We start from the raw sequence: 23,677 nt of genomic DNA on the forward strand, positions 1-23,677 counted from the left end.
ACTGAATGTGTAAAGCAGTAAAATAAACATGAGTATCCATCTTCTTGCCAATGCCTGAAAACCACATTCATTCCTCCCCAACACACTCCTCCGCCTCACTCCCCTTAGCAGCTGAGGTTCATTTTCTGTGTCAATTTGCCTAGGCCGTGGTATCCAGTTATTTAACTAAGCACTAATCCACGTGCTGCTGGTGAAGGTATTTTGTAGATGTGGCTAACATCTATAATCAGTTGGCTTTAAGTAAAGGAGACTGCTTTCCATGATGGGGGTGGGCCTCATACAAATCAGCTGAACAGCTTCAACACCAAAAACTGAGGTTGCCTGAAGAAGAAATTCTGCCTCAAGACTGCAGCATTAAATAAAAATAAAAATAAAGACGGCGTCAATTCCTAGGTTCCCAGCCTGCCCCACAATTTTCAAATTTGCCAACTCCTACAACCATCTGAGCCAATTCCTTCAAATAAGTCTCTTTAGATTAATAGCCTATACATATATCTATCTATTTGTTCTGTTTCTCTAGAGAAACCTGACTGGTATAGCACTCTTTAAAAAAAAAAAAAAAAAAAGATTTTATTTATTTATTTTTAGAGAGAGAAGGGAGGGAGAAAGAGAGGGTGAGGCCCAACTGGGGACCTGCCCAGCAACCCAGCCGCATGCCCCGACGGGGAACCGAACCAGCGGCCCTTTGGCTCGCAGGCCAGCGCTCAGTCCCCTGAGCCACACCAGCCAGGGCAGTATAGCAGTCTCGAAGAATGGGAGTGATGTGGCCATCTCACACACAGCACTCGTCTCCCGTCAGTATCCCCCCAGCATTTCAGAGTTTCTACTTTTCCCACGATGTGGCTAGTTTTAAGTCCTTCCCTTGTATGTTCCCTTCACCACTGAGTCCGAGGTGTGAAATCCTTGGCTCCGGCCCCGCCCCGGGTCCTGAGCGAGTCACTCAGCCCAGTCCTGCATTTCTGTGGTTCGGGCCCCTGAACAAGGGTTCCTCGCGGAGTGTTCCCAAAGCTTCAGTTGGGCCCAAACCACACTCACGTTTTTTGCTACTTCCATCAAAACCTGCACTTTTCCTCACTTAAAATTTCCATGAAGTGGATACCACTGTTTAAAAACTAAGACAGCGCGCCCCGGCTGGTGTGGCTCATTGGCTGGAGCGCCGTCCCGTAACCGAAGGGCCGCGGGTTCCGTCGCCTGCCCGGGTGTGCACCGTGCCCGGTCTGGGCGCCGACAGCAGGCGCTGCTTCGCTCCCGCATCCGTGTTTCTCTCCCTCCCTGCCCCCCTCAACTCTGCCTCTCTCTAAAAAGCAACGGGAAAATGTCCTCGGGTGAGAATTAAAAAACAAGAACTCGAACACCTTGAGAAAGAGACCTGATCTTAAGCAATGTCTGTTCTATATCATTTTATTTTAGTATGGGTTAAATGTATAACTATTAAAAAGGATTATTTGTGTGTCACTCAAATTTATCCTGCACCCACGGTGTGGCACGTGTCCAATGACTACGAAATACTGAACTAGGCCTCCTCATTGTTCCCATTCCTCCTTCACGGGGTTCTGCCTAAAGAAAGCGACGTGACCGCTACATTCCTCCTTCGAATTCGGTTTAAACACCTCGGCACGGCCTCGAGATCTTCAGTGTTCCGGTCCCCCACCGACCCTCAGTCGGGGTGGGGCCCGACGCACAAAGGCTGGGCCAGGCCTGCCTTTTCTCACTTTTGCTCCGCTGTGCTCTCCACCCGCCACCCCCTAGGCCCCTCTTCAAGGTCCGCCTCGCGTTAGTTCCCCAGTGAATCCAGGCGCCAGCACCTGCCATCTGTGTGGCATCCCCAAGTCACTGCGTGCGTGACATTACCAAGCCACGGAAGTTTGGCTTTCCTCGTCTATAAAGTAAGATGAATACCAGGCCCGTCTCGCAGACTTACTGCCAGGGTCAGCTGAGACAACGGCTGGAAAGCCCCCGACACGCACTAGGTGCTCTGCAAACGTCCCCCCTCCAGCACCCTCGCAACGCTTCCACTCACGCCTGAAGCGGGCTGCGCGGCCGGGACGCGTACGTGAGAGGACAATGCCCTGTCACCCGGTTCTCCTGCCACAGCATCCCGCAGCGGGGTCTAAACAAGCGAAGTTTGAAACTGTTTCTCATCAGGATCTTAATGAAAATACACCACGACCCCATGACGTGGAGTTATTATCCCCTTTCCACAAACGAATGAAGAGGCTCGGAGGTTACGGGACTGGCCCCAGTCCCACAGCGGAAAAGTGGCGGCAGAGCGTTCGCGCCTCCGCCCCGCGCGGCAGTCGACCCCCGACAGCCCCCAGCGCAAAGCAGGCCCCGCCGCTCTCGGAGGCCCTTCCCCTGGGGTCTCACCTGGCCTTAGAAGTGCGAGGCCTCGGAAACCAACGCTTGGTCCAGTGTACCCCCAGAACAGTCCTCTGCCCAAGTCCCACCTCAGATCGCCGGAGGATCTTTACTCGCTCCACCGCCTTCCAAAGCCCGCGCTCCCATCACGTGACACTCCGCCGCGCACAGCCTCCTGGGAAATGTAGTTCAGTCACGCCCCCTCGGAGACTCCTCTCAGTGCACACAGTCCCGGAAAGGCGAACGGACTCTCTCAGTGACCCTACAAGTCCCACAATGCCACATGGGCGGGTGCAACTTCCTCTTCCGCCTGAACAGCGCGCCGGCTTCTGCCGACGTGTTTTTCCTGTGGCGGAGCAGCGGTTTACACTACCCCAGGCAAAATGGTGAGATGGTTGAGGGGGATCTTGGAGCAGGGTTGTGAGGACCCCTCTGGGCCCGTCCCATACTCCCTTTCTCTCGTATAGGCCTCGGGTGTTCATGATCAAGACAACGGGAGACCCATATCTTCCGGCTTGGGCTGAGGGGCGGGGAAGTGAAGTCCCCTACTATGGACTCCTTAGGCTGTTTTGCTGTCGGCAGTCTTAAGGGTGGGGGGCGTAACGTACATTTTGAATATCTTGGAGCTTTTATCTCTCTTACTTGTGATCAAGCTGTTCTCTCTGTCTCGACATTTCTTACCCCTGCCAAACTCGTACTTGTTCTACAAAGGCCTTGGGCAAACGTCATTTTCCGGGTGAAGCATTTCAAACTCTTTAAGGCTCCCTCTCCCGGGAGCTCCCACAGCCTCTTTACAGACCTCTCTCTTGCCTCGTGTCCTGGACTTTATTGTTATCTGCCACGCCTCCTAGTGACCACCATCTGACGTGCCTCTAGCCCTGAAATGATGTCTATTCATCTTTGTATTCCCAGTGCCAAACACAGGGCCTGCAATTGGAGGCTCAATAAATGGCAGCGATTGTCTATCATTTGGGGGATGGGGGATAAATGTTTACCGAATTGAATTCCAGTGTCTCTTAGAACAATGGAGTCAGTTTACTTCTCTAGGGTTGTTATGTTCAGGATTTTAAAAGCACTGGCCGGTGGGTGACAATGGGAGTTAACATTTGTACAGAACTGTATGTTTATAGCTCTCTTTCACAGGCATTACCTCATAATCTTCCCTGAACTTTGGGAAGGAAACAAACACCTGCTGAGTAACTTCTGCCAGGCAGTAGCCTGATGCTTTCACAGTCGTCATCTTTCTTAAATCACACATCAACCCTGTGAGATGTTATAACTCCTTGACTGAGACTCATGTTATTCACTAGAGCCAGAAATTGAACTGATGCCGTTCGCCTGTGGATTCTGAGATTCCGTAACAGCGTAGTGAGAATAACACAGAATTAGCAGTTGAGATCTGGGTACTGGGCCATAAAGCTCCTAAAATTATAGGCAGAGTTTTTCTTATATGTGGTTTTTCTTGGGCAGACAGTCCATACCTTTCTTTACATTTGTTTCATAGTGGTCAGTACCCCCAGAAAATACTAAGGACCATTGATCTATATAGCTAATTAGTCACCTCTTGTATTCTAGCCTCTGACTCTCAGCCACCCTTCTTGTCACCTTAGTTGCAGATATAATTGTTCTTCCCAAACTGTATCACTTTATGTTGGTTCCGAAGGATTTCTGTATTTCCCAGGCTGAAAAGGCCTTAAGCAGTCACCGCAGCTTGAGGTCCCTTGATAACCCCTTAACGCACCAGGTTGAAGTCTTGGCATTCTTTTATGGCTCTGATCACATGACCGCCCCCCCCCATCCCCAGGAGCTCGAGGCCATGAGCAGATACACCAGCCCAGTGAACCCAGCTGTCTTCCCCCATCTGACGGTGGTACTGCTGGCCATTGGCATGTTCTTCACCGCCTGGTTCTTCGTGTATCCTTCTGCTGAGCAGTGAGTGGGCCCGGAATTACTGATGTAGGAAACTGAGGCAGAAACCATGCTGGGTACATGCACCCTGCCCATTTGGCCTGGTGTGGGATTGGAAGAAGGTAAGGAGGTCGAGGGAAGGCTGTTGATGTTCAAGGTCAGGTTGTGGCTTTATTTTTCAAGTTCAAGTGAGCTCAGTTTGCGCTTCAGATTTCTAGGACAGTAAGCAGAGGGCCTGGCTGGACTGGAGACTGAAGGTAGGTCTGAAGTTGAAAAAGTGGTATGAGGAGGGGTGCCCCCTGGTGTGAGGAGATCTGAGGACTAGTCTAGCTCCACCATTCGTTAGCTATGTGACCTAACCCCTCTGGGCCACATTTTTTTCTGGGTAGTAGAGGGGTAGAATGGAGTAACAGAATCTAGGTCATCTCTTGGGCCTCTATGCCTGGCTGCACCGAGCCAGACGAACCTCCCAGAAAGCCTACAGCCCATATCTTTCTCCTGGCGTTGCAGGTGCCATGCCGCCTGCTCTGTGCAGTCCATCCCTTTTCTTCTCCTTAACCATCTTGCCAGTTACGAGGTCACCTCCACCAAGTACACTCGTGACATCTACAAAGAGCTCCTCATCTCCTTGGTGGCCTCGCTCTTCATGGGCTTCGGGGTCCTCTTCCTGCTGCTGTGGGTCGGCATCTACGTGTGAGCTCCCAAGGGTAAGAGCTGTGATAGGGGGTAGGACACTGCAAAACCTCCCGCACCGATATCATACTGTTCTCAGGTCTGCGCGCCCCTTGGTTAATGGAGACAGACTCGGGAGAATGGGTAGGGACACCAGACACATGTGCCTCTTTCCCTGTTCCTAATGGGGCTTCGAGCCAAGTGGGAGCTACTTGGTCAGTTCTAAATTCTGTGCGCTGCCCAGGGCCGTGATCTGGCTTGGGGATGTACTACGTAGGGCTTTCTCATGGTTACGCAGTTGCGTTCCTACATGTCGTACACCAGTAAGTTGGAGAGGCTGCTGGGGAGTGGACTAGAAGCGGGTCAGGAACTGGTACTTAAAATTTGCTGCAAGGGGTACTGTTTTGATTAGTCTGAAGGTTTTCGGCCTTTGAAATACATGTTGACTAAGTGATAAAAGAAAAACAAAAACCCTTGCTGCAGATAATCCATCACACAGGCTCTGGTGGCTTAGCTTTAAAGGAGTGCGCCCATCAGCCCTGGCCCCGGGATTTGGGGCTCAGTAAGGAAAGTCAGTGGAAAGGAGGATCTTTGGTCTCATTTTGATACCCCTCTCCTCTTTCAGGTTCCAACCAGGCAGCTTCACTGAATCCCTGCTTTTGTAAATTAATTTTTTTACTATCATTGGAAGTGTCCTGTCTGCTGCTAATAATAAAGGCAGATGTGTGACCATCTTATCTGGTGTCCAGTCTCAGCTCTTCCTGCTTTTCTTCTGCCTTTCACATGGTTCCTGCTGCTGGGATGCCTGCTTTGTACCTATGAGGTAAAAAGGGGTATGGAAGGGGTGTCTTGTCCTTGAAATTGAAGGCTTACTTGTGGATAGGAAGGAGCAGACCTACCCTCTTCTGTTGTTTCTAAGGAAGCTTCTGTAGGAACCCTCACCAATCAAGCCTTCCCTGGGCCAGTCCCCTGCGCCAAATGTAGCCACCCTTCTCTAGGCTGCGAACGCTGGCAAGGCTCAGCTTGTTGTCTAAAAAGGCTGTTCCCTAGGATGGTTACCTTTAACCCAGGTAGGGCAACGGTAGGTCCCTGGGGTGTGGCTCGTGGAGGGGGCTGCTGAGTCCTGTTCCCAAGCCTAGCATGAAGCTAAGAAGGATAACAGAGTATAGAGCACCCATCTGGCTTAGGCACCCCAGAGATTCCAGCAGGTCCTCGCCCCACAGGCAACTCCATCTCCCACCAGAACAATCTCAAGAAGAGACGGGGAGGCAAGCTCAGATACAAAGCTGTATTTATACATTTATTTATATATGTGTATTTACTTCAGAAGAAAAGAACAGTTCAGGGGACAGGAAGCAAGCAGGCCCAGGGCTGCTTCCCTCTGTCCACTCCTGAGTCAGAGTTGGTACACGATAAATATGAGTCGAAGCTCAGGGATGGGAGCTGGGAGTTAACAGGGAGGGAGGGGCGCTCTATGCACATGCAGGCTTTTATGGGAGATATAATGAGGGCAGGGTTCTTGTGCACTGAGAGGCCCTATGTACAGCTTGAAGCTTGGGGGAGATTAGCCCAGTGGCTATAGGAATAAATGCCAAAGGGGAGAGAGAAAGGCAGAGATGGCTGCTGGACCCTGGGTAGGGCATGGAGCCAAGACACCCACTTAACAGCCCCAGCCAGGCAGCTGTCAGCCTCTAGCAGGTGACCCATTTACCTGCATGAGGCCCTTTACCTTATTGGGCTTAACGCAACTTTGGTCCAAGGTTGACCCCCCTCGAGCAGCTTGGAGCCCCTGCTTGGCCCCAACCCCTGCACTGAGACCTCTACCCCAGGCATGGAAACAGCCAGCTGCTAACCAGATTGGGGCTATGCTGTGTCTAGATGGGCTCCAGGGGGCAGTGGGGGGTCACTTTCCAGTTAAGGACAGAGGGGCTGCAGTCCAAGGACACCCCCCCCTCCCACTGAGGAAGCCCCAGAATTGTATGATAAGGGGGAGGGGGTTTCAGAAGTGTTAAGGCATTTAGGAAGGTTCCCCCCACCCTGTGGGAGGCGAGAGAACAGAGTAGTCCTAAGTAAGGCTGGCCCGCTGCATGGTGTGAGAGCCATGTAATTCCTATGTTGGAATGAGGGAGTGGAGAAACACTGGGGAGGGGGCTGAGCCGCCAGGTATCCCTGCTAGCCCCCATCCTGAGGATAAGTGCTCTGAGACCCACAGCAGAAGGGGGCCCACAGTTCCTAGGCTTTTTCAAGATTCAGCCCCCCCCCCCCCCAAAGGCCTCCCATTCAGAGCTGAGAATGGGAGGTAGGAGAGGGACAGGCCTGGTTCCCAAAGAGGTGGCAGACCGCAGAGCAAGGATGTATGGGAAGTCTTGTCCCCATGGTCGAGCCCATGGCAAACATGGCTCGATCATGGCCAAACTCCTTCCATGAGCCGGATGTGGCCTCAATGCTGCCGGCACCCGCTAAAGACAAGTTAACATTAGCACTTGTGATAAGACTTCTGCCCTAATCTAAGCCCGCTCCACTCTTGGAAGAAGTGGGCAGAGATGGGGCCTCCAGCAGACAAGAATGGAGGGAGAGGCTAGACTCTTCATGGTTGGGAAGGTTGTCTCTAGGCTCCCTGGGACAGATCAGAGCAGGACCGTGTCTTTGCAAATGTCATCCCAGGGCTCTGGCCTGCTCTGGGCTTTCTGTTGCCACCCTTCCTCTCTTGTCCTGCTTTAAGTGCATTTTAGTAATTCATTAATAACAGCAAAAGCTATCTGCATCCAGCCATCGGCCAGATGGCCTGCTGCCTTGCAGGGATTCCTGCTCCTCTGCTCAGAGAATGATGGGTCACTGGCACCCCCATGAGCTCTAGCAGCTCCCAGGAGCCCAGGCCCTGGGGCTTCACCACCTGGAAGCTCACAGGGAACTTCCCGTCCAGGATACTCCAGGTTCAAGGGTCCGAGGCGTACCTGGCCCACTGGCCTCACTGGTTCAGCCAGGCACTAAGTGTACATAAGGCACGTGGTCAGTCTCCCCAGCCCATCTGGGGCTGGCTTCGGGTGTGCCCTGGGAGCTCTTGGAGCCAAGCTCTCCCAGGGAGAGGAGACCCCCTGGGCCACACTTAAAGCTTCGCAGTGCAAGTCCAGCGTAACAGTCACACCCCACACGTCCGCCACCTCGCCGCTCTTCGGAGCAGCTGCAAGGGTGAGGGCCGTCTGCCCTCCACTGACGCGTGGTTCCAGCCAAGCCTCAGGGCTCCAGCCAAGCCCCTTGCTGGTCTCAAAGGCAGGCAGGTCCTCTCTGAGGGCCGAAAGGTAGCTCCCAGTCTCAAAAGGGAGGCAGGGAGGGTGGGCTCTGGAGAGAGTCCCAGGCTTCCCCTTGTCTCCAGGGCCCCTGAAGCCGGCCCTCCAACCACCATAGCTGGACGGATGTGAACCGGTCCTGTTCTGGCCCCAGGAGGTCTCTGGTTCCCTCCGCAGCGCGGGAGGAGTGACAGCAGGAACAGCAGCTCCAGTGTGAGGACTTCCAGTTTCCCCAGGCGGGGAGGGCCAGGCCCAGCTCAGCCTCTGCGGGGGTGCCAGTGAGCGGTGGAGAGCTGGGGGGCCGCAGGCTCCAGTGTAACACCTTTGCATCCAGTGTGGAAGGGGCACCCGGGAACCCTGGGCCCCAGTGCGGGGCTGCCTCGGGGGGACAGCTCAGTCACACAGGCGGTAGAAGCGGAAGTAGTAGTCTGCGGCCGGCTGGACCGGGGCCTCCGCGCTGCAGTTGGCCTGTCCCTGAGTGGGAGGACAGTGGGGCTGGGTGAGGTGGCTTATGGGTTGCAAGTCAGGAGGTACTCCTCCTGATGACACTGCCCCGAGTCCTGCCCTGAGCTCTGCGAATCTGCCCCCATCCCCAGTCCTCCCCCAAGACCCACACAGTTACAGGTGCCTGGACCTGCAGGGACCGACAGGTGCCTGTGCTCACCAACAATGCCACCTGGAAGTGGTAAGTGAATTCACGGAAGGACAGGATGGTTACTGGCCACTGGTGGGAAGTGCCCTGGAGAAAGAGTGGAGAGGGGTCAGGACAGCCCCTGCCCCTGGCCTCATCAGCATTCCTCTCACGTGGCCATCGCAGCCCTGGGCTCCGCAGCAAGTGTGAGGAAGAGAGATGGAAGGAGCAGGTTCTGCTCTGGGGAGCAATGGCAGCCCCCTTGAGTGTAGGCTGTGCCAAGCACCTGCAAGTCCACAGCGCCCTCACCTGGCGCCTGCCTCTCCTCCCCGTCTTGTCTACCTGCCCCCTCCTCCACTACGCCCGGGCACATGGAAGTATTTCATCAACACGGTCTTCACTACAATGAGGCGGCGCTGCTTATAGATGAGGCAACTGAGTTACTTGCCTAAAACTAAACAAGGACACACAGCAGAGGTGGATTTCAGACCCTGGTCTGTCTGTCACGCCCTCTCCCTGGTGGGGCAGCGTGAAGCCGGCGCGGGCAGCTTGTCCGTCTCCCACCTGCGGATCTGGCTGTGCCGCTGGTCCGTGTGCTCAGGCCTGAGCCCCACGCCCAGTTGGCGGATGCCTCCCTTTTCCTGTGCTGCCCCGTTTCTGCAGGGCCCCAGGGCCTGGGCCTCCTGGGGCTCTCACCCACTCATCCTCTACGTGGGTTACTTTCTGCACGTCTTTCTCCCTGCCTGGGACACTGTTGGGAGGCCAGGCCTGTGCACCCGGTACTTCTGTCTCCCCAGAGCGGGGCCCAGACAGGGCCTGCGAGAGAGGAGGTCCCAGTGAAGATTTTTTAAAAACTATATTGATTTTAGAGAGAGGAAGGGAGAGAGAGAAACATCGCTTTGCGTTCCCACCTATTTATGCATTCACTGGTTGCTTCTTGCATGTGCCCTGACCGGAATCAAACCCGCAGCCTTGGTGTATCGGGACAGTGCTCTAACCGACTGAGCTAGCTGCCTGGGGTCCCCTGAGCACTTGCTGATGAAACAAACACGCGAGGGGTGAAAAGACATTTCCTTAACTTGTGCTGAGAGTCACTTCAGGTCACGGCCACGGAGGAGCTAGACAGTGACAGAATCCCAGCCACTTGGTTCCCAGAGCAGGAGGTAGCCCTCTACGTGTAGCCAGAGGGCCTTCCAGACATCCACATGAGACTGTGCCCCTTTCCCGGCCTGAACTTGAGGTCCAGGATCCCAACCCGCTGGCCTCCTGACTCAGCCCCCGCCCTGTTTCCAACTCTGCCAACAGGCCACGCTCTCCCTGGCCTCCAGATCTCTGCACGTGCTGGTCCCCTACTCCTAAGACACTGTCCCCAGATGGTCCTTCAGGTCTCATCTTAATTACACATGACTTTTGCTAGTGGCTGTCCTGACCCTGAGACCAGACAAGGTTAGCTTTCCCTGCCATGGGCTCCCAGGACTCCTGTCCCCACCACTGCATTCAAGTTAGTCCTTGTGGGACTGTTTTCTTCCCTGGGGCTCTGTCAGGGTAGGGACAGGGACAGGAGATGCTCAGCAGTGGATGGTGCACATATGCACCCCCCTACCCTGGGGCACAGAGGCCCAGGCCCCAAAGCCCCGGCCCCCTCTCCTCGCCCTCTGGGGGCCCAGCTGTGCTCTGGGGCCTGGTTGGTTCACAGCTTCCCCGTTGCCCTCTACCTGGGTGTCTTGGTGGGTGTGGAGGCTCCGTGGAAGGCCCCCCTCCTCACACGGCTCCTCCGACAGCAGGCTGCACAGCACCACGGACACGGGGAACGAGGAGCTGGGGAAGGCCCAGTTAGCAGGAAAATGGGGTTCTGAGTTCCTCCACCCCCGCCTCCTCCCCGCCAGTGCTCCACTCCACCTCCCCTGCCCCGCTGACACAAGCCACTGAATCCTCACGCAGCCTGAAAACGATGCCTAACAGTCAAGGTCCTAGACAGTTCTACGCCCTTTCCCCTCCACCATCCCTCACGGTCAAGGCCCCTGTGAGGCAGCAGCCCATTCGACAGGTGAGGAACGGAAGCCCAGAAAGTGCCAGGGTCCCACCACCAGTTACGCACAAAGCGCACAGTTGGCATCCCCCCTCAGCCCCTGGGACCACGTGTCTCTCCCCTCCCCCATGCCGCACTCACTTCATCTGCAGGGTCAGGCTGAGGTGCAGGGGGGTGCTGCTGCTGACAGGGATGTGGTAGGTGACGTTCCCAGGCCTGAAAGGGCAGAGCTGGCTCCTCAGCCCAAGGTCACCCCCTCAGGCCCCCACCCCAACTGACTCCTCAGCCCTCGGTCTATATTGGAACCCTTTAGGGCCCCAGGAAGGGACTGCCCCACCTTGTAGGGGAAGTCCCTCTCTGACAGGGCCAAGATCTGGATGTCTGTACTGCCTGGGCTCATGTCACCTGAGGGAACCTGTCCTTGCGGGGAAGGGAGGGAGCCAAGCCCACCTGCAGGCATCCCCTGGAGCGCAGTACTGGGAAGTGATGGGCATAGAGTTCTCCAGCACCTGGATGGAGGTCAGGGTGGGTGCTGCATCTGCAAGGAAAGAGGCCGTTGGGGGCAAGGAGAAGGACAGTGACAAGGGAGGACAGAAACGAGGAGCAGCCAGACCTCTCCTTGCCAGATTTGGATCGGTCACTCACACCTTAGTATGCGTAAGTTGCGTGTTCTTCTTTCCAGACCCCCACAATGGCTGGAGGCACACCACCCTCTTCCCCAACCACCCCAGGACTAGCCAGTTCCCATGAGCCCGAGGTCTGTTTCCTTGACAGAACCAAAGTCTCAGGAACAGGGATGGTCTTCCACCCTTGCCAGGGTGGGGCAGGGAAGGGGGGACAGGAACCTGCTCTTCGGGCCTCTGTTCCTGATTGCACACAACTCTAACCCACTCTGGGTTCAGTCAAGCTGGTGGCTTAAACTCAGCCACCGTGGGAGAGCTCACACACACAAATCAGGGCTCCCCTCCACCCCCGAAAGCCACTTGTTCAACGTGTACCAGCACATCACTGCCTGTGGTCCTCTCTGAACAAACCCACCACGGACAGGTGGGCTGGGTGGGGGTGGGACTGAAGTGTGACTTGTGGGGAGTGGGGTGGGGGTGAAAGCCTTTCTTGTTGATCTCAGTTCATCTTCAGGCCTGCTGCTGCCTGGCCATTGTCCAGGAACAAGAAGCTGGGGCCACTAGCCACTGAACATTTGCTGGACCTGTGACGTTTTCAGCTCTATGAGGTACCCAAGGAACCCAACAGGACCCAGAATGCCCTGTGGGGTCATGGATAGGGATCCGATAAGGATACGATGGACAGCGCCCTTGAACTTCTCTGGACAAACTCCTACTGTCCTTCAGAGACTCAATTCCAATGTTACCTGCTGGATCCTTCCCTGATCACCTCCCCACCTTGGCCTGGACTGAGTGCCCTCACCAGTCACCAGGCTACCTGAGAGCCTGCTCAGAGCCTCATCATACTACTGTGTTTTCATGTCTGTGAGGTCTCCCCAGTGCCCTGTACAGAGCCAGCTGCAGAGCAGGGCCCAGGAAATGGCTCTCTGGTGCGCATCTACCCCATGGGGCGACGCCCATCACTTTGAACTTCAATCTCAGCAAGCCACAGCTTCTTAGCTTTTTTTTCTTCCTTCCTTTCTTTAAGCCACAAAACCCATCAGATGAAAGCTGATGAAGGGGCCCAATGCCTAGAGCAGAACTACCAGGTTGAAGCCAGCAAGGCTCTTGGCCTCCCCTTCAACCTCCAAGGCAGCCTCCTTTGTCAGAAAGGATTCTCTAGCTCCATGAAACTAAGGGTTTGAAGTTTGGAAAAAACAGAAAGAGCCCGGCCTTAGAGTCAGGCAGACTTGGTATCAAATTCCAGCTCTGCCGCTGATGGGTTATAGGACCCTTGACAAGTCACTTCACTTGTCTACGTCTCTGTTTCCTCATCTGGAAAATGGAAACCATTCCTCTCTTGCAGGGATGTTGTGAAGATTAAGTGAAGCGATCTCTGGAAAGCTCCTGGTCTGAGTTCTGCACCCAGGCACTCAGGTGACCCTGGCCAGTGTGCTTTGCTGGGCTGGGCTGGGCTGAGAGGTATAGGGGGGGCAGGGCAAGTACCTGGTGGGCCCCAGGTCTGAGTGGGCTGGGCAGGGACCAGGCCAGGCTGCGGGGCTCCTCGGCGGGCCCGGCCATGGATTCGGAGGCTGGGGCTGTTCTTGGTTTTGCTCTGCACCCCAGGGAAGGGGACTGCAGGACTGGCCACAGGCTCTAAGCTCTTTGGGTGCTTGAAGTGGCCAATGCCATTGGCTGACGGGTCCCAGGACTTGGCTCTGATGTTGGTGACGGGCAGCAGGGCCATCTGGTTAGGGTCTGTGGGTAGAACCAGGGACAAGCTGAGTAGAGGGAACTGGCTGCCTCCTGCTCAGCTGTCTCTTGGGCCCCGCTGGACTCTGGGTGGCCCCCATCTATCTCTTGGCACCCCCAAAGGGACTCCTAACTTTTCTCAGAGCCTCATTCTGGGATCCAGGAAACCCTCCCACCAATGAATCTTTGGGGTCTTCCTCTGGACTCAGGTAAAAAAAAAGCCCCAACTCCAGTCCTGGCCCCCAAATAGCCATACCTGAGCGGTTAGTGACGGGGCTGGGACTGGCACTGAGCCCATGGCTGGGGTTAAAGCTGGAGCCAAGACTGGAGTCAGAGGTAGGACTTGGAGTGGCTGAGGAGCAGCAGACAACGGGGCAGGGGCGGCGGGAGCATAGGTCTAAGGTGCGCACGGCTGGTCCTGGGGCTGAGCCGGTCAGGCTGGTGGTAACTGAGGAGGCCAGAGGCTGTATGAGCCAGAGGGGGGCAGCAGAGCCCGCCACCCAGCACCCAGCCGCTGCTCCCTGACCCCATCCCTCCAGACCCACCCCAGGCACGCACCCAGCAGCAAAGAGGGCTGTGTGCCTGGCAGCCCAGTGGTCACAGGGGACTGTCGGAGCTGAGTGGTCCCAAAGTTCTGGCTGGACCTGCTGGGGAAGGGTGGACTAAGCTCAGAGGGGTTGGTACAGCCTGAGCAGAGCGCCTGGGAGTCCCAGAGAAGCAGGAGAGGCAGGAGGAAGGGGACAGGGCAGGTGGAACGGAGGCAGGAAGAGGGCAGCAGGAGCCAGAGGCAGGAGGAAGGGGCTTGATCCAGACACGTACCATGGGCACATGGCCTCACTCCCCCCAGGGTGCTGGGGCCGGAGCAAGGCCAGGAGACAGGAAGTGGGCACGACCAGAGAGCTACGGGGCAGCAGAGAGGAAAAGGGGGAGACAGGCGCAGGGGAGGAGAGAGAGGAGACACGGTCAGAGATGGCCGCAGAGGCTGAGGGTGACAGTGGGCAGACAGAGCCTGAGGCCCCACCCTGGCCCTCCTTCCCTCCATCCCAGTCCAGCCTGGACCCCTTAGATGCCACGGACTCTCAGAGGCCCAGATAACTTGGAGGAGCACTGAGTAGCTAGAGAGAAACATCGGCTTCTGCAGGGACTAGAAAACAGATGCCCCCTCCAGGGAGACCCTCCCGCCCACCTTCACAAGCCCCCAGCAGGCTGAAAGCCTGAGGTGGAACCCCCTTTAGAGGGGACAGTCTCCATGGCTCCTCTGACCCTGGGCTGCCCACCAAAGCCCCGCCTGACCTGGCGATTCAGCAGGCAGCCAGGCCCCCAGAGACATACCCATCCGTTTCCACCAGGTCCTCCTCGGAGCGCAGGCTCAGCACATACAGTGTGGACATTGACACCACGCTGGGGACCACAGGGAAGGGCCATGGTTAGAGAGCTGGAGCCGGGGTCTAGTGCCCTCTCTCCAGGGCAGGGCCTGGGCTCCCAGGTGGCACCTGCAATGGGTCTCCCAGCCCCTGGGGGACGAGGCAGAATGAGGGAGCCCGCCTCCTTCCCTAAGACCTCAGGGGCTCTCCTAGGCTGCAGCTTCCTCTTCCCCCAGGCCTCGCCCTGTGGGCAGCTCAGTTGCCCTAGCCAGCCACCCCAGAGCCTGTGGAACCAGTTACCTGAAGGCCATGACCACTACCAGGGCAATGATGGTTCCCTGCAGGAAACGCTGGCTGATGCAGGCCTGGTCTGGGACCACTGATGATGGCTGAGGACGAAGAGGAAAAGGGAAGAAGCAGAAAAGGTCCAGCTTAGGGAGCCCACGGTCTTACCCACTGTGGGCTTTGCTGGAGGTCAAGGTGTCAAGGCTGGCTCATTCCCACGGAGGACAGAGGGAGAGGAAGGACAGACAGGGCTGGGGGTGTGGGGGAGGCTAGAGGGTCAGGACAGGAAGGGAAGCACCTGGGGTCAGTGAGCTTGGGGAGGGGCAAGCTGGAAAGGGGAGCCATAGGGGATGGGGAGGCCCCGGTCAACCTACCTCCCACCCCTGCCCACCCTTACCTTGCTGGCCACCTTGGGGGGCCTCTTCTTGTGGGGGACGCTGCCCACCCGGCTGAACTGGCTCCCTGTGTGGCTGCAGCAAGAGGGCCAGGGTCAGAGATGCCTCTGGGAAGCAGGTCTTGCCCTCCCCCGCCCCACGCCCCCACCTGAAGGCGCCTGAGCTGCCGGTGGACTTGAAGCTGTCCAGTCGCCGCAGTTTGGCCAGCTTGTGGCTCCAGCGCTCCAGCTCATCAATGCGTGTCTCCAGGTTGTCCGTCAGCTTGCACAGCTCCTTCACAGCACCCACGTTCTCCATGAAGATGCGCTCCTGGCACGGTCAATGGGCCAATGTTGAGGGCACCGTCCGCTCCTGGGAGCCCCAGGCTACAAGCTCATTGGGTAGCAGGAAGGGAGCCTCTCGAAGCTGCCCTACTCAAGCCAGCTTTTCCTCCAGCCCAGACTCAGCCCCCGCAGGTCCCTGTGCCTCCCTCCAAACAGCATCCCCACCCCTGCATCCCCCGACCTGCCCCCCTCCCTGTCAGAATGTCCTGTCTCCGGGGGGCTCATGCTCCCCAATCCCCCTCTCATGAACGTGGTGTCTCACACTGAAGCTCTTGACTGTTCAGCCCAGGCCAAAATGTATTACAGCCCAGCCTCACACCGGGTAAGTTACAAACACCATCCTCACAATAAACCACGTGTTTAAGCTTTGCAACACCCACATGAGAACGTCTTAGCCGTTACTACTCTTCTGCAGGGAGGAGAATAACCCTCAGCAAGGTTCTTCCTGCCCTTGTCACACAGCCATAGAGTGGCCAAGTCCCCTCCTCCCCCTTGAAGCTCACCCGGGTCCCTGTGGGGTGGGGAGGGCACTCCGGAGGCACTGGAGAGACAGGGGGGCTGCCCCAGTCTCTCTGAAGGAGCGGATGCCTCCACCAGGCCTGCCCCTCGGCCCCTTGGGCTCCCTCCGGCTCCTCCCGGGCACAAACCTTGTTCACCACCAGAAAGTTCTCTATGGTTTTCCCGTTGGCAAAGACCATGTCTCCAGTGTCCTTCACAGCCTCAGGCAGGATCTCCTTCACCTCCTGGGCGATGACACCTGCGGAGGGACAAGCCAAGTATGTGGAGGGGAAGAGGGGGCCACCCTCGGCACCTAATGAAAGGAGGGGGCAGGGGCTGGAGAGGGCCAAGTTCTGGGGGCCAGAGATTTGGGTTCCGAGGAGCCTTGAACTGGGGGGCTCCACCAACAAGTGTTCATAGCATGGCAGTTTCAGGTGTCAAGTTGTGGGGTTCCCCTAGGCCAGGGGAAGGGATGGATTCCTGGGAGTAAGGATCCCAGAAGAGCGCAGGGATCCAGGAGGATAAAGGCAGGATTCCTCCAAGGGCAGGGGGCAAAGATCCCTGGGCGCGATCCCGGACTTCTAGCCTTAAGGAGTGCATACCCGAGACCAGGTTGGCGGGATTTTCCAGGGGCTGAGGGGCGGGACTTGTAGAGGGCAGGGATCCCAGGGGCGGAGTTCCAGGAGTCAAGGGGAGGGGTTCCCAGAAGGAGGGTTTCCAGAGGACAGGGGGCAGGGTTACTGGATTCCCAGACTTCAGCCTCCGTCCTTACCTGTCTCTGGCGCGGAGGCCTCGATGCCAGCTGTGGCAGCAAACTCTGGCTTGTATCTGTAGTGCACCAGCCGCATCCGAGAGATCCTTTTCAGCTGCTCCGTGGTGTCCACCTGTGTTGGGGCCACTCCTAAGGCTGAACCCCTCCCCTCCTGGCCGGTCCAAAGTGGGACCAGATCCCCAGAAGGCGGCAGCCCAGAGGCTGCGGGTAGAGGGGAAACCCTGCTACTGGGATCCCAGGATCCAGAGATCCAGGCTCAGCCTCCCCTCTCTTCCCTCCCCTGCCATCAGCCCCTCTTGCTCAGTTGTCCCCACCTACAGCCCCATCCCCACCTCTTGCACGTGCTCCTTGGCCCGTAGGTCTGACGGGTGCATGAGTGAGCCCATGACCTTGACGTTGCCATGCACGACCAATGCCTCATCAGGCCGGTCTGTGTTGATGCCCACACGGCCGTGGTGGAAGACTGTGTCGGGCACCTGCGCCCGCTGCCACAGCACGTCGCTGTCGCTTTCAAACTGGCCTGGGTTGGAGGCCTAATGCAAGGTGGGGTTGGATGGATCAGTCCTGGGGCATGGGAGACCTGCAGTGCCCTGGGAAAGGGGGAAACCCCGCTGCTGCCCCTCCAGTTCCAGCCAGGCCTCCTCATCCTACCATGCGTAACTTAAAGTCTCCCTCCCATTGTGGTCATTTTCAGTCACTTGTGGGATTTCAGAAAGCTACCAGGCCCTCCCCACCTCAGCGCTTTATGGTGACGGAGACACTGAGGCCCAGAGAGGGGGGAGCCTTGCCCAAGGTCACACAGCTCGTACCCAGCAGGACCAGCACCCCAGCCCCTGACTCCCCGGTACCCCTACATTCCTCCTGGGTGCTTTCCTCCGAGCTCTGGGAGGACTCTCAGGACCCTGGGGGGAGGTGGCCCTCACCCGCACGATGATGCGCTCCGAGATCTGGGCGGCCAGTGTGTAGTTCTGATTCTGCGCGTGGGCCTGCAGAGCCACCACCAGCATGAAGTACCTGAGGCACGCGGGAGTCTTAGAGGCACCCAGGCCCCGCCCCCCCCCCGCCTCTGCCCATCCCCCACCCTCTGCAACCCTCCCCAGGTCAGACGCACAGTGCACCAAACTGCCTACTCCGTCCCCTCCACGAGGCTCCCCAGGGCCCCACGAAGTGGGCATGAACATCCCATCCTACAGAGGAGGAACCCGAGTCTCCACCAGGGGGCAGGAATTCCCCAGGGCCCACAGCTGGGCAGCCCCAGGGTTCTTTCTTTCTTAATCCGGGAGCCAGGCTTCCGCTCTCCCATCCTTAAATCAATTAAGGGCTCTGAGTTTCAGGTTCCTCGTCTGTAAAACGGGTCCGTCTGCGGGACTCTGCCCGGCATGCTACACAGGGTGGCATCTTCCTGGTCCCCCCTCCCCAGAAATGGTGGGACTCCAGGGTGGGGCTCCGGCCCGCTCACCTCTGGTCAGGGTTGGGCTTGCCTTTCTTGCGCATGTTGTTGGCGGTGGTCTCGCTGAAGTGCAGCCGTCCCACAGTCACCTTCGTGACCTGCTCAGGGGGCAGGCTGACCCTGCAGATGAGGGGTAGGATCCTCAGGGGGCAGGCACTGGGGGCTGCAGAGAGCCGGGCCGCAGGGGGGCACCCACGTGTGGCAAGTGGACAATGGGGGGTGCCTGCCTAGCTCCCCTCAGCTCCCCAGCCAGCTCCATGTCAGCCCTCCCAGACGCGGCCCCCGAGGGGTCAGACGCTCACGTGACGGGGTTGAAGGGCCGCTTGCTCCGATCGGACTGAGACTGCTCGATGTTGATGCACTGGTTCAGGGCCTCTAGCTGTGGGGGGAGCAGAGCCCAGGGGTAACTGCCCCACTGGAGCTCAGGAGGAAAGGAAGGCACCACCCTCCTCTCAGCATCACGTCCCATAAACGGGGGCCTTTTCCTACACAGCCGCACCCCCACGGACCCATGCCTGTCCCCATTCCCCCATCTCCGTGTGCACATGTGAGCATACGCACACTCCACAGTCACCCTCGCAGCCCCCAATCCACACCCACACGCCCCAAACTGGCCTCCACAAACACCCGCCTGTGCCCACTCATGCCCAGCCCCCCACTCTGTTCCCTCAACCTCTCCGCAAGACACTGAAGGAGATAGACCCTGACATACCCCCTGGGGAGCTCCCAGGCTCAAAATCAAATGCTGTGCTGGGGAGAGAGGGGTCATAGGGGTGGGGCCTCTAAGCCAAGATGAGCCTCAGGGCAGGTGTCCCCAAGGACTATAGCGGAGTGGACAGGGAAGGTCAAGGAGCAGTCAGCTGGGAGAGGAGGGCTGCTATGGGTGTCAGGGGTGTCCCAGGGAAAGGAAGCCGCTGAATGGGCTGTGAATGGGCAGCAGGTGGTAGGGCCAGACCCTGAAGGCCTTGGTGGGCTAAGCTCAGAAGTCGGGGCTTTGCCAGGAGGGCACTGGGGGCCGTGGAAGAACAGGGAGTGTCATGCCCACCTGGGTCTCAAGTGGAACTTCAGTTGGGAGCCAGAGTGGAAGCTGCGGTGGGTATTCAGACAAGGAGAGGGTGTGGCCTTGTCCGGGGAGAGGGGTGAGCAAGGCCCGGTGTATAAAGTGTGGGCAAGTGAGCCCCAATTTATGGCCTGAGTGGCGGGGGCCCTGGAGCTCCACTCCTGAGAAGGGAGCCCCGGGGGAAGGGCAAGTTCGCAGGGAGTTCGTTTTGGGAGATGAAGCTGAGGCGGCTGACAAGAGAGGTCAGGAAAGGGGGTCTTGGCTGGGGATACAGACTTGGGGTCAGGGCGGAGAAGGACACAAAGAGCCGTTGGCTGAGGGGTGTCACAAGGAGAAAAGACGGGAAGGGGGGTGGCAGGCGTGGACTCCGCCATGAGGAGTTTCCTCCAGGAGCCCCCACCGGCCCTCCTGCTGCCCCTCCTTGCTGACCCCCAAACCTGCCTTCACTCCGTGCAGTTTCAGGTAGAAGCAGTCGAGGGGCTTGAGGCCCTCAGGCGTCTTCACGTACTTGGGCTCGCCTAGCATGCCGATGTACACCGTCACCTGGAAGTGGTTCTTCTTCTGACACACGAAGGCGTCGTCGCCCACCGAGAAGTTGAAGCCTTTGTCGGCGTCCACGCGGTAGGTGAGCATGGGCCTGGGGGCGGGGGGGGGGGCACTCACCAGAGGCCCCCAAGCTGGGCCTGGGATGTCGGCCTCCCCAACACACCCATTTCCTACCCTGGACCCCTGATCGTGGGGCTGCCCCCACTTCTCAGAGTTGGAGACTGAGTCCCCAGAGGACTTGGGCTCAGGTCAACTACCTCCTCTGTCAGTGCTCTTTCCTCTACATGCCTGGCACCAAACACTCTGCCGTGGGGACGGCGGGCACAGGGGAAGAGACCTGAGGCCCACCAAGTGGGAGGGAACTCCTAAGGAGGGGGCACGATGGCCCCTCACCACACTTAGCTCCTTCCCAGAACACTGCCTGAAGCCCCCGCCCTCATGGGAGACGGGGTTAGAGGGGATGGTCTGCAGAGCCTCACTGCGCCAGACAGCTGGTTGCCATAGGAACGGTGGAACCAGGCACCGCTGGCTCTGAGCTGGCCCAGCCCCTGCCCACAGGCTCTCTCAAGCCCCCAAACATCCTCATTCCTACTCCTTTGTATATCTGGGTGGTGACTGGGGTGCTCTGGGCAGCTGGACTCAGCCTCAGTTTACCCATCTGTTGCTGGGAGCAAGTTCCAAGTCTGTACCCTCCAGGTCGCAGAAACGGAGCAATTACTGGCCTACAGGTTGGCCTGCCCTCACCCAGGTCCCCAGGCACTGGGCTGCCGATGCCTGGTGCCTGCCCGAAGGAAGCTGGGCGGGGGCAGTGTTTCCAAACTTGTGAGGAGAGGATTCTGGGCCTGGCTAATGTCTACAGGAAGGCCCAGGGCTTACCACTTCTCCCTCTTGGGACTCCACCCACCTGCCTGCGCCAGAGAAACACCCAGGAAGTGCCTGGGCTACACTGGGGGCCTCAGCTGCCAGCTTCCTGGCCTTGGGGCCTGGGATGGCAGGGCTGGCCCAAGAAATAGGAGTGGGGGGTCCTCACCAAGCCATAGAGGCTGGACTGCTCCTCAACCCTGGCAGGGCCTCAAGGGACCCTTCAGCCACTGAAACAGCTGGAATTCTGCCCCCACTGCCCTCAGGGCTTCTCGTTAAGAATCCCACAGAGCCCAGGGTGCCCAACTCCAGGAGGCTGGTCTCAGCCATGAGAGGCCCCAAATCCAGCCACCCTGCCCAGTCCTGGCAATGTCCAAGGTGAATTGAGGGGAGCCACCCTCTCACCCCTCACTGGCCTCTACGAGAGTGAGGGGAGTGGTCCCGTAGTGCTCCTGGCCAGGCCAGGAAGCTGAAACCAGGTGGGTGTTGAGGAAGGGCTAGGAATGCCAGGCAGCCTCTGACCCAGTCCTCCCCCGCCCCCTAGGCCCTTTCCTCCAGGGATGGGGCTGCTGGAAGGGCCTTGCTAGCACTCAGCTTCCTGCTACCTTCCTGGAATGCAGAAGGAGGAGGTGGAGGAGGCACCCGAGAAGGAGGAGCCAGGAAACACCTACCCACACACTTCTCCCTGACCTGGCCCTCCCTGGCCCCTCCCTGGCAGACACCACCTTCTTAAGGGGGCCTCGGGCTAGCCCAGGAGTCAGGAACCCTGAGCACCAGTCCTAGCTCTGCCCGGAGCCTGTCTGCTCTTCTGTAAAATGGGCCATCTGGTACCCAGTGTCTAGGACCATGATGCCAGGGCTGGGGAGGGGGTGCCCAGGTGCGTGGCCAGGAGGGTGGGGAGCGGCCCTGATCACTCACAGCTCCTTGTAGTTCGCATCGTACAGTGTCGCCCACTTGTTCTGCTGATGTGGCTGCCACTTGATGGACTGGTAGTTGGGGTCCAGGTAGGAGCCACTGAGGCTGTCATTGTCCTGCAGGAGACCTGGAGGGAAGGGAACATTGACATGGGCCCCAGGCCCCACTCCCCACCTGGTAGGGTCAACCCCCTGTGGGGTCCGGCAGGCCACCCATGTACCTGGTGAGGGGGCACCTGGCGGGTGCCAAGGCGGCGTCTGGACCCGGGCGATGCTGAGGGGCAAGGAGCCGGGGCCTGGGGAGAGCGGGCCCTGGGGAGGCCAGGGCGGGGAGGGGGCTCGAGGGGGTTGCGGAGGCAGGGCTGCCATGGTCCCGGGCTCCTGTTTGATCATTCCGTTCAGCATCTGGGCATTGAGGGTGTTGGGGGGCGATTCGGAGTGCTTCCTCTTCTTGGATGGGTGTGTGGGGAGCCTGGATGGACAGAGGTGTACACCATGGGGGGCTGGCTCCCCCTGAGCTTGTCCCCCTGGGCAGTACCTCCTCCCTGTTTCTGCAGGATGTGCCCAACCCAGAGGATACCTCCTGCAGGAAGCCCCTGGGCTCTGACTCCTGAGGGCTCCCCCATCACCCTGTTTCTGTCACTTTGCCTTATGCCCTGCCCCCCCAAACTGTGGAATCCAGGAGGGCAGGGGCCACACCTGACTTGTCCGTGTGTTCCCATCATGCCTGGCAGTGTGCTCAGCATTGTTGGCCGAGTGGACGAGTCTGTCCTTGCCCTGGGCTGTCATTCAGTGCCACCCCTTATAGTGAAGGCTCCCCGGAGAGCAGCCTCCACAGTTAGAAACAAGCCACAGAGGGCCCAGGCCACGAAGGCAGGAAGGGGAGTTTCTTGGGCTAGGGGCTGAAGATCTGGGGGTGCTGCACAGCACCCCTTCTCCCTCTGGTTGGCAAAAGGCTCAGGCAGTGGAATCTTTCCTTGAAATAAATCTTTCATGAAATCTCGATATATAAAACATGAAAAGACAATTCCGCGGGTTGGAGTCAGACCTGGGACTTTGGGTCTACACCTTCGGACCTCCTCAGAAACTCGAGAACCCCATGAGATGTCTGGAAAGTCACTAGTGTTCGGTGACAGCACAGCCCAGGTCCAGGTTTTGACTCTGCCCTTCCTAGTTCCATGACCAGGGCAAGCATTTCCCCCTCTTGGAGCCCCAGTTTACCCAGGTGGGCAATGGGGATGGCCATGCCACCAATCAGGGCAGTTGTGAACACTCAGCCATGGCTGGGAATTCCCGCCGCCCTGCTGGGCCCATGCAGACACCTACGCTAATCCTGTGTCCTGGAGTCAGAGCCTTCCACCCTTCCTGGGTTCATCCCTGTTCCCACCTCCACCTCTGTCCTGCCCGCTGCTCCCTGATCCCCCCGCCCCCCCCCCCCCCCCCGCCACGTCCTCCTGCTCAGAGGGCAGCCCAGTCTTACTCGGCTCCATGCTGCTGCAGCAGCTGGTGCAGCACCTGGGATGGCTGGGTGTGGTGCAGCTCTGCGGGCACCAGCCCCTGCCCCATGGCAGCGTAGGGGGGCATCGGGGGCTCCGCCTTCATGTACAGGTCCCGCTGTAGGACGGGGTAGTGAGGTGGGGGTGGTGGAGGTGGCGGGGGGCCCGTCAGGTGGGCTGGAGGTGGGGGCAGGTGCTCCAGGCGGGAGGGACCCCCCACGTGGCACAGGGTCTCAGGGGTTATGGTGCGCAGGAGGTGAGGGTCTGCAGGAGAGAAGGGGGGCAGGCATCAGAGACCTGCGGCGGGCACCAGCTCTCCCCTGACCTATGTCTGCAGGGTCTCCTGATTCCCACTCCTCTTGTGCCAAGCCTGGGGGCTGCCCTCCCACCAACCCCATGTGGTGGGAGGCCTGAGCCTTTCCTGGGTCTCAGAAAGGAGTCCACTGAGACCCCCCCTAGTGCAGTCCTGTGGCA

The 23,677-nt window shown here is 58.3% G+C and overlaps 2 protein-coding genes across 3 annotated transcripts in view; one reads left to right on the forward strand and one right to left on the reverse strand.

Annotated features, from left to right (window-relative positions):
• Positions 1–2,649: 2,649 nt before the first annotated feature.
• On the forward strand, positions 2,650–5,679 carry TMEM258 (transmembrane protein 258). 2 transcript variants are annotated; one of them, XM_090267469.1, is made up of 4 exons: positions 2,650–2,744; positions 4,163–4,290; positions 4,777–4,973; positions 5,564–5,679. In XM_090267469.1, the coding sequence occupies exons 1-3, from the start codon at positions 2,742–2,744 to the stop codon at positions 4,961–4,963; spliced, it is 318 nt and encodes a 105-aa protein (XP_090123595.1). In that variant the 5' UTR covers positions 2,650–2,741; the 3' UTR covers positions 4,964–4,973; positions 5,564–5,679. The 2 variants fall into 2 exon arrangements, with proteins under 2 accessions (XP_090123595.1, XP_090123596.1); XM_090267470.1 differs by having other exon boundaries at positions 2,654–2,744; positions 4,163–4,272; positions 4,837–4,973.
• Positions 5,680–8,348: 2,669 nt separating this feature from the next.
• The window catches only part of MYRF (myelin regulatory factor), a 30,573-nt gene continuing 15,244 nt past the window's right edge, over positions 8,349–23,677 (reverse strand). Inside the window, exons 5-26 of the mRNA XM_090267232.1 lie at positions 23,188–23,467; positions 21,929–22,179; positions 21,712–21,835; positions 19,828–20,023; positions 18,629–18,705; positions 18,336–18,446; positions 17,800–17,890; positions 17,209–17,409; positions 16,877–16,988; positions 16,254–16,363; positions 15,432–15,592; positions 15,286–15,358; positions 14,904–14,992; positions 14,572–14,640; positions 13,798–13,886; positions 13,496–13,687; positions 12,994–13,245; positions 11,336–11,423; positions 11,027–11,101; positions 10,572–10,674; positions 8,890–8,964; positions 8,349–8,699 (exon numbers count right to left, since the gene is read on the reverse strand). Coding sequence (XP_090123358.1) covers positions 8,619–8,699; positions 8,890–8,964; positions 10,572–10,674; positions 11,027–11,101; positions 11,336–11,423; positions 12,994–13,245; positions 13,496–13,687; positions 13,798–13,886; positions 14,572–14,640; positions 14,904–14,992; positions 15,286–15,358; positions 15,432–15,592; positions 16,254–16,363; positions 16,877–16,988; positions 17,209–17,409; positions 17,800–17,890; positions 18,336–18,446; positions 18,629–18,705; positions 19,828–20,023; positions 21,712–21,835; positions 21,929–22,179; positions 23,188–23,467 — 2,900 coding nt within the window. The 3' untranslated portion in view covers positions 8,349–8,618. The remainder of the gene's footprint in view (positions 8,700–8,889; positions 8,965–10,571; positions 10,675–11,026; positions 11,102–11,335; positions 11,424–12,993; positions 13,246–13,495; positions 13,688–13,797; positions 13,887–14,571; positions 14,641–14,903; positions 14,993–15,285; positions 15,359–15,431; positions 15,593–16,253; positions 16,364–16,876; positions 16,989–17,208; positions 17,410–17,799; positions 17,891–18,335; positions 18,447–18,628; positions 18,706–19,827; positions 20,024–21,711; positions 21,836–21,928; positions 22,180–23,187; positions 23,468–23,677) is intronic.

This window comes from Furipterus horrens, unplaced genomic scaffold (assembly GCF_987537825.1).
Source record: "Furipterus horrens unplaced genomic scaffold, mFurHor1.1.pri manual_scaffold_2, whole genome shotgun sequence".
NCBI lineage: Eukaryota > Metazoa > Chordata > Mammalia > Chiroptera > Furipteridae > Furipterus > Furipterus horrens.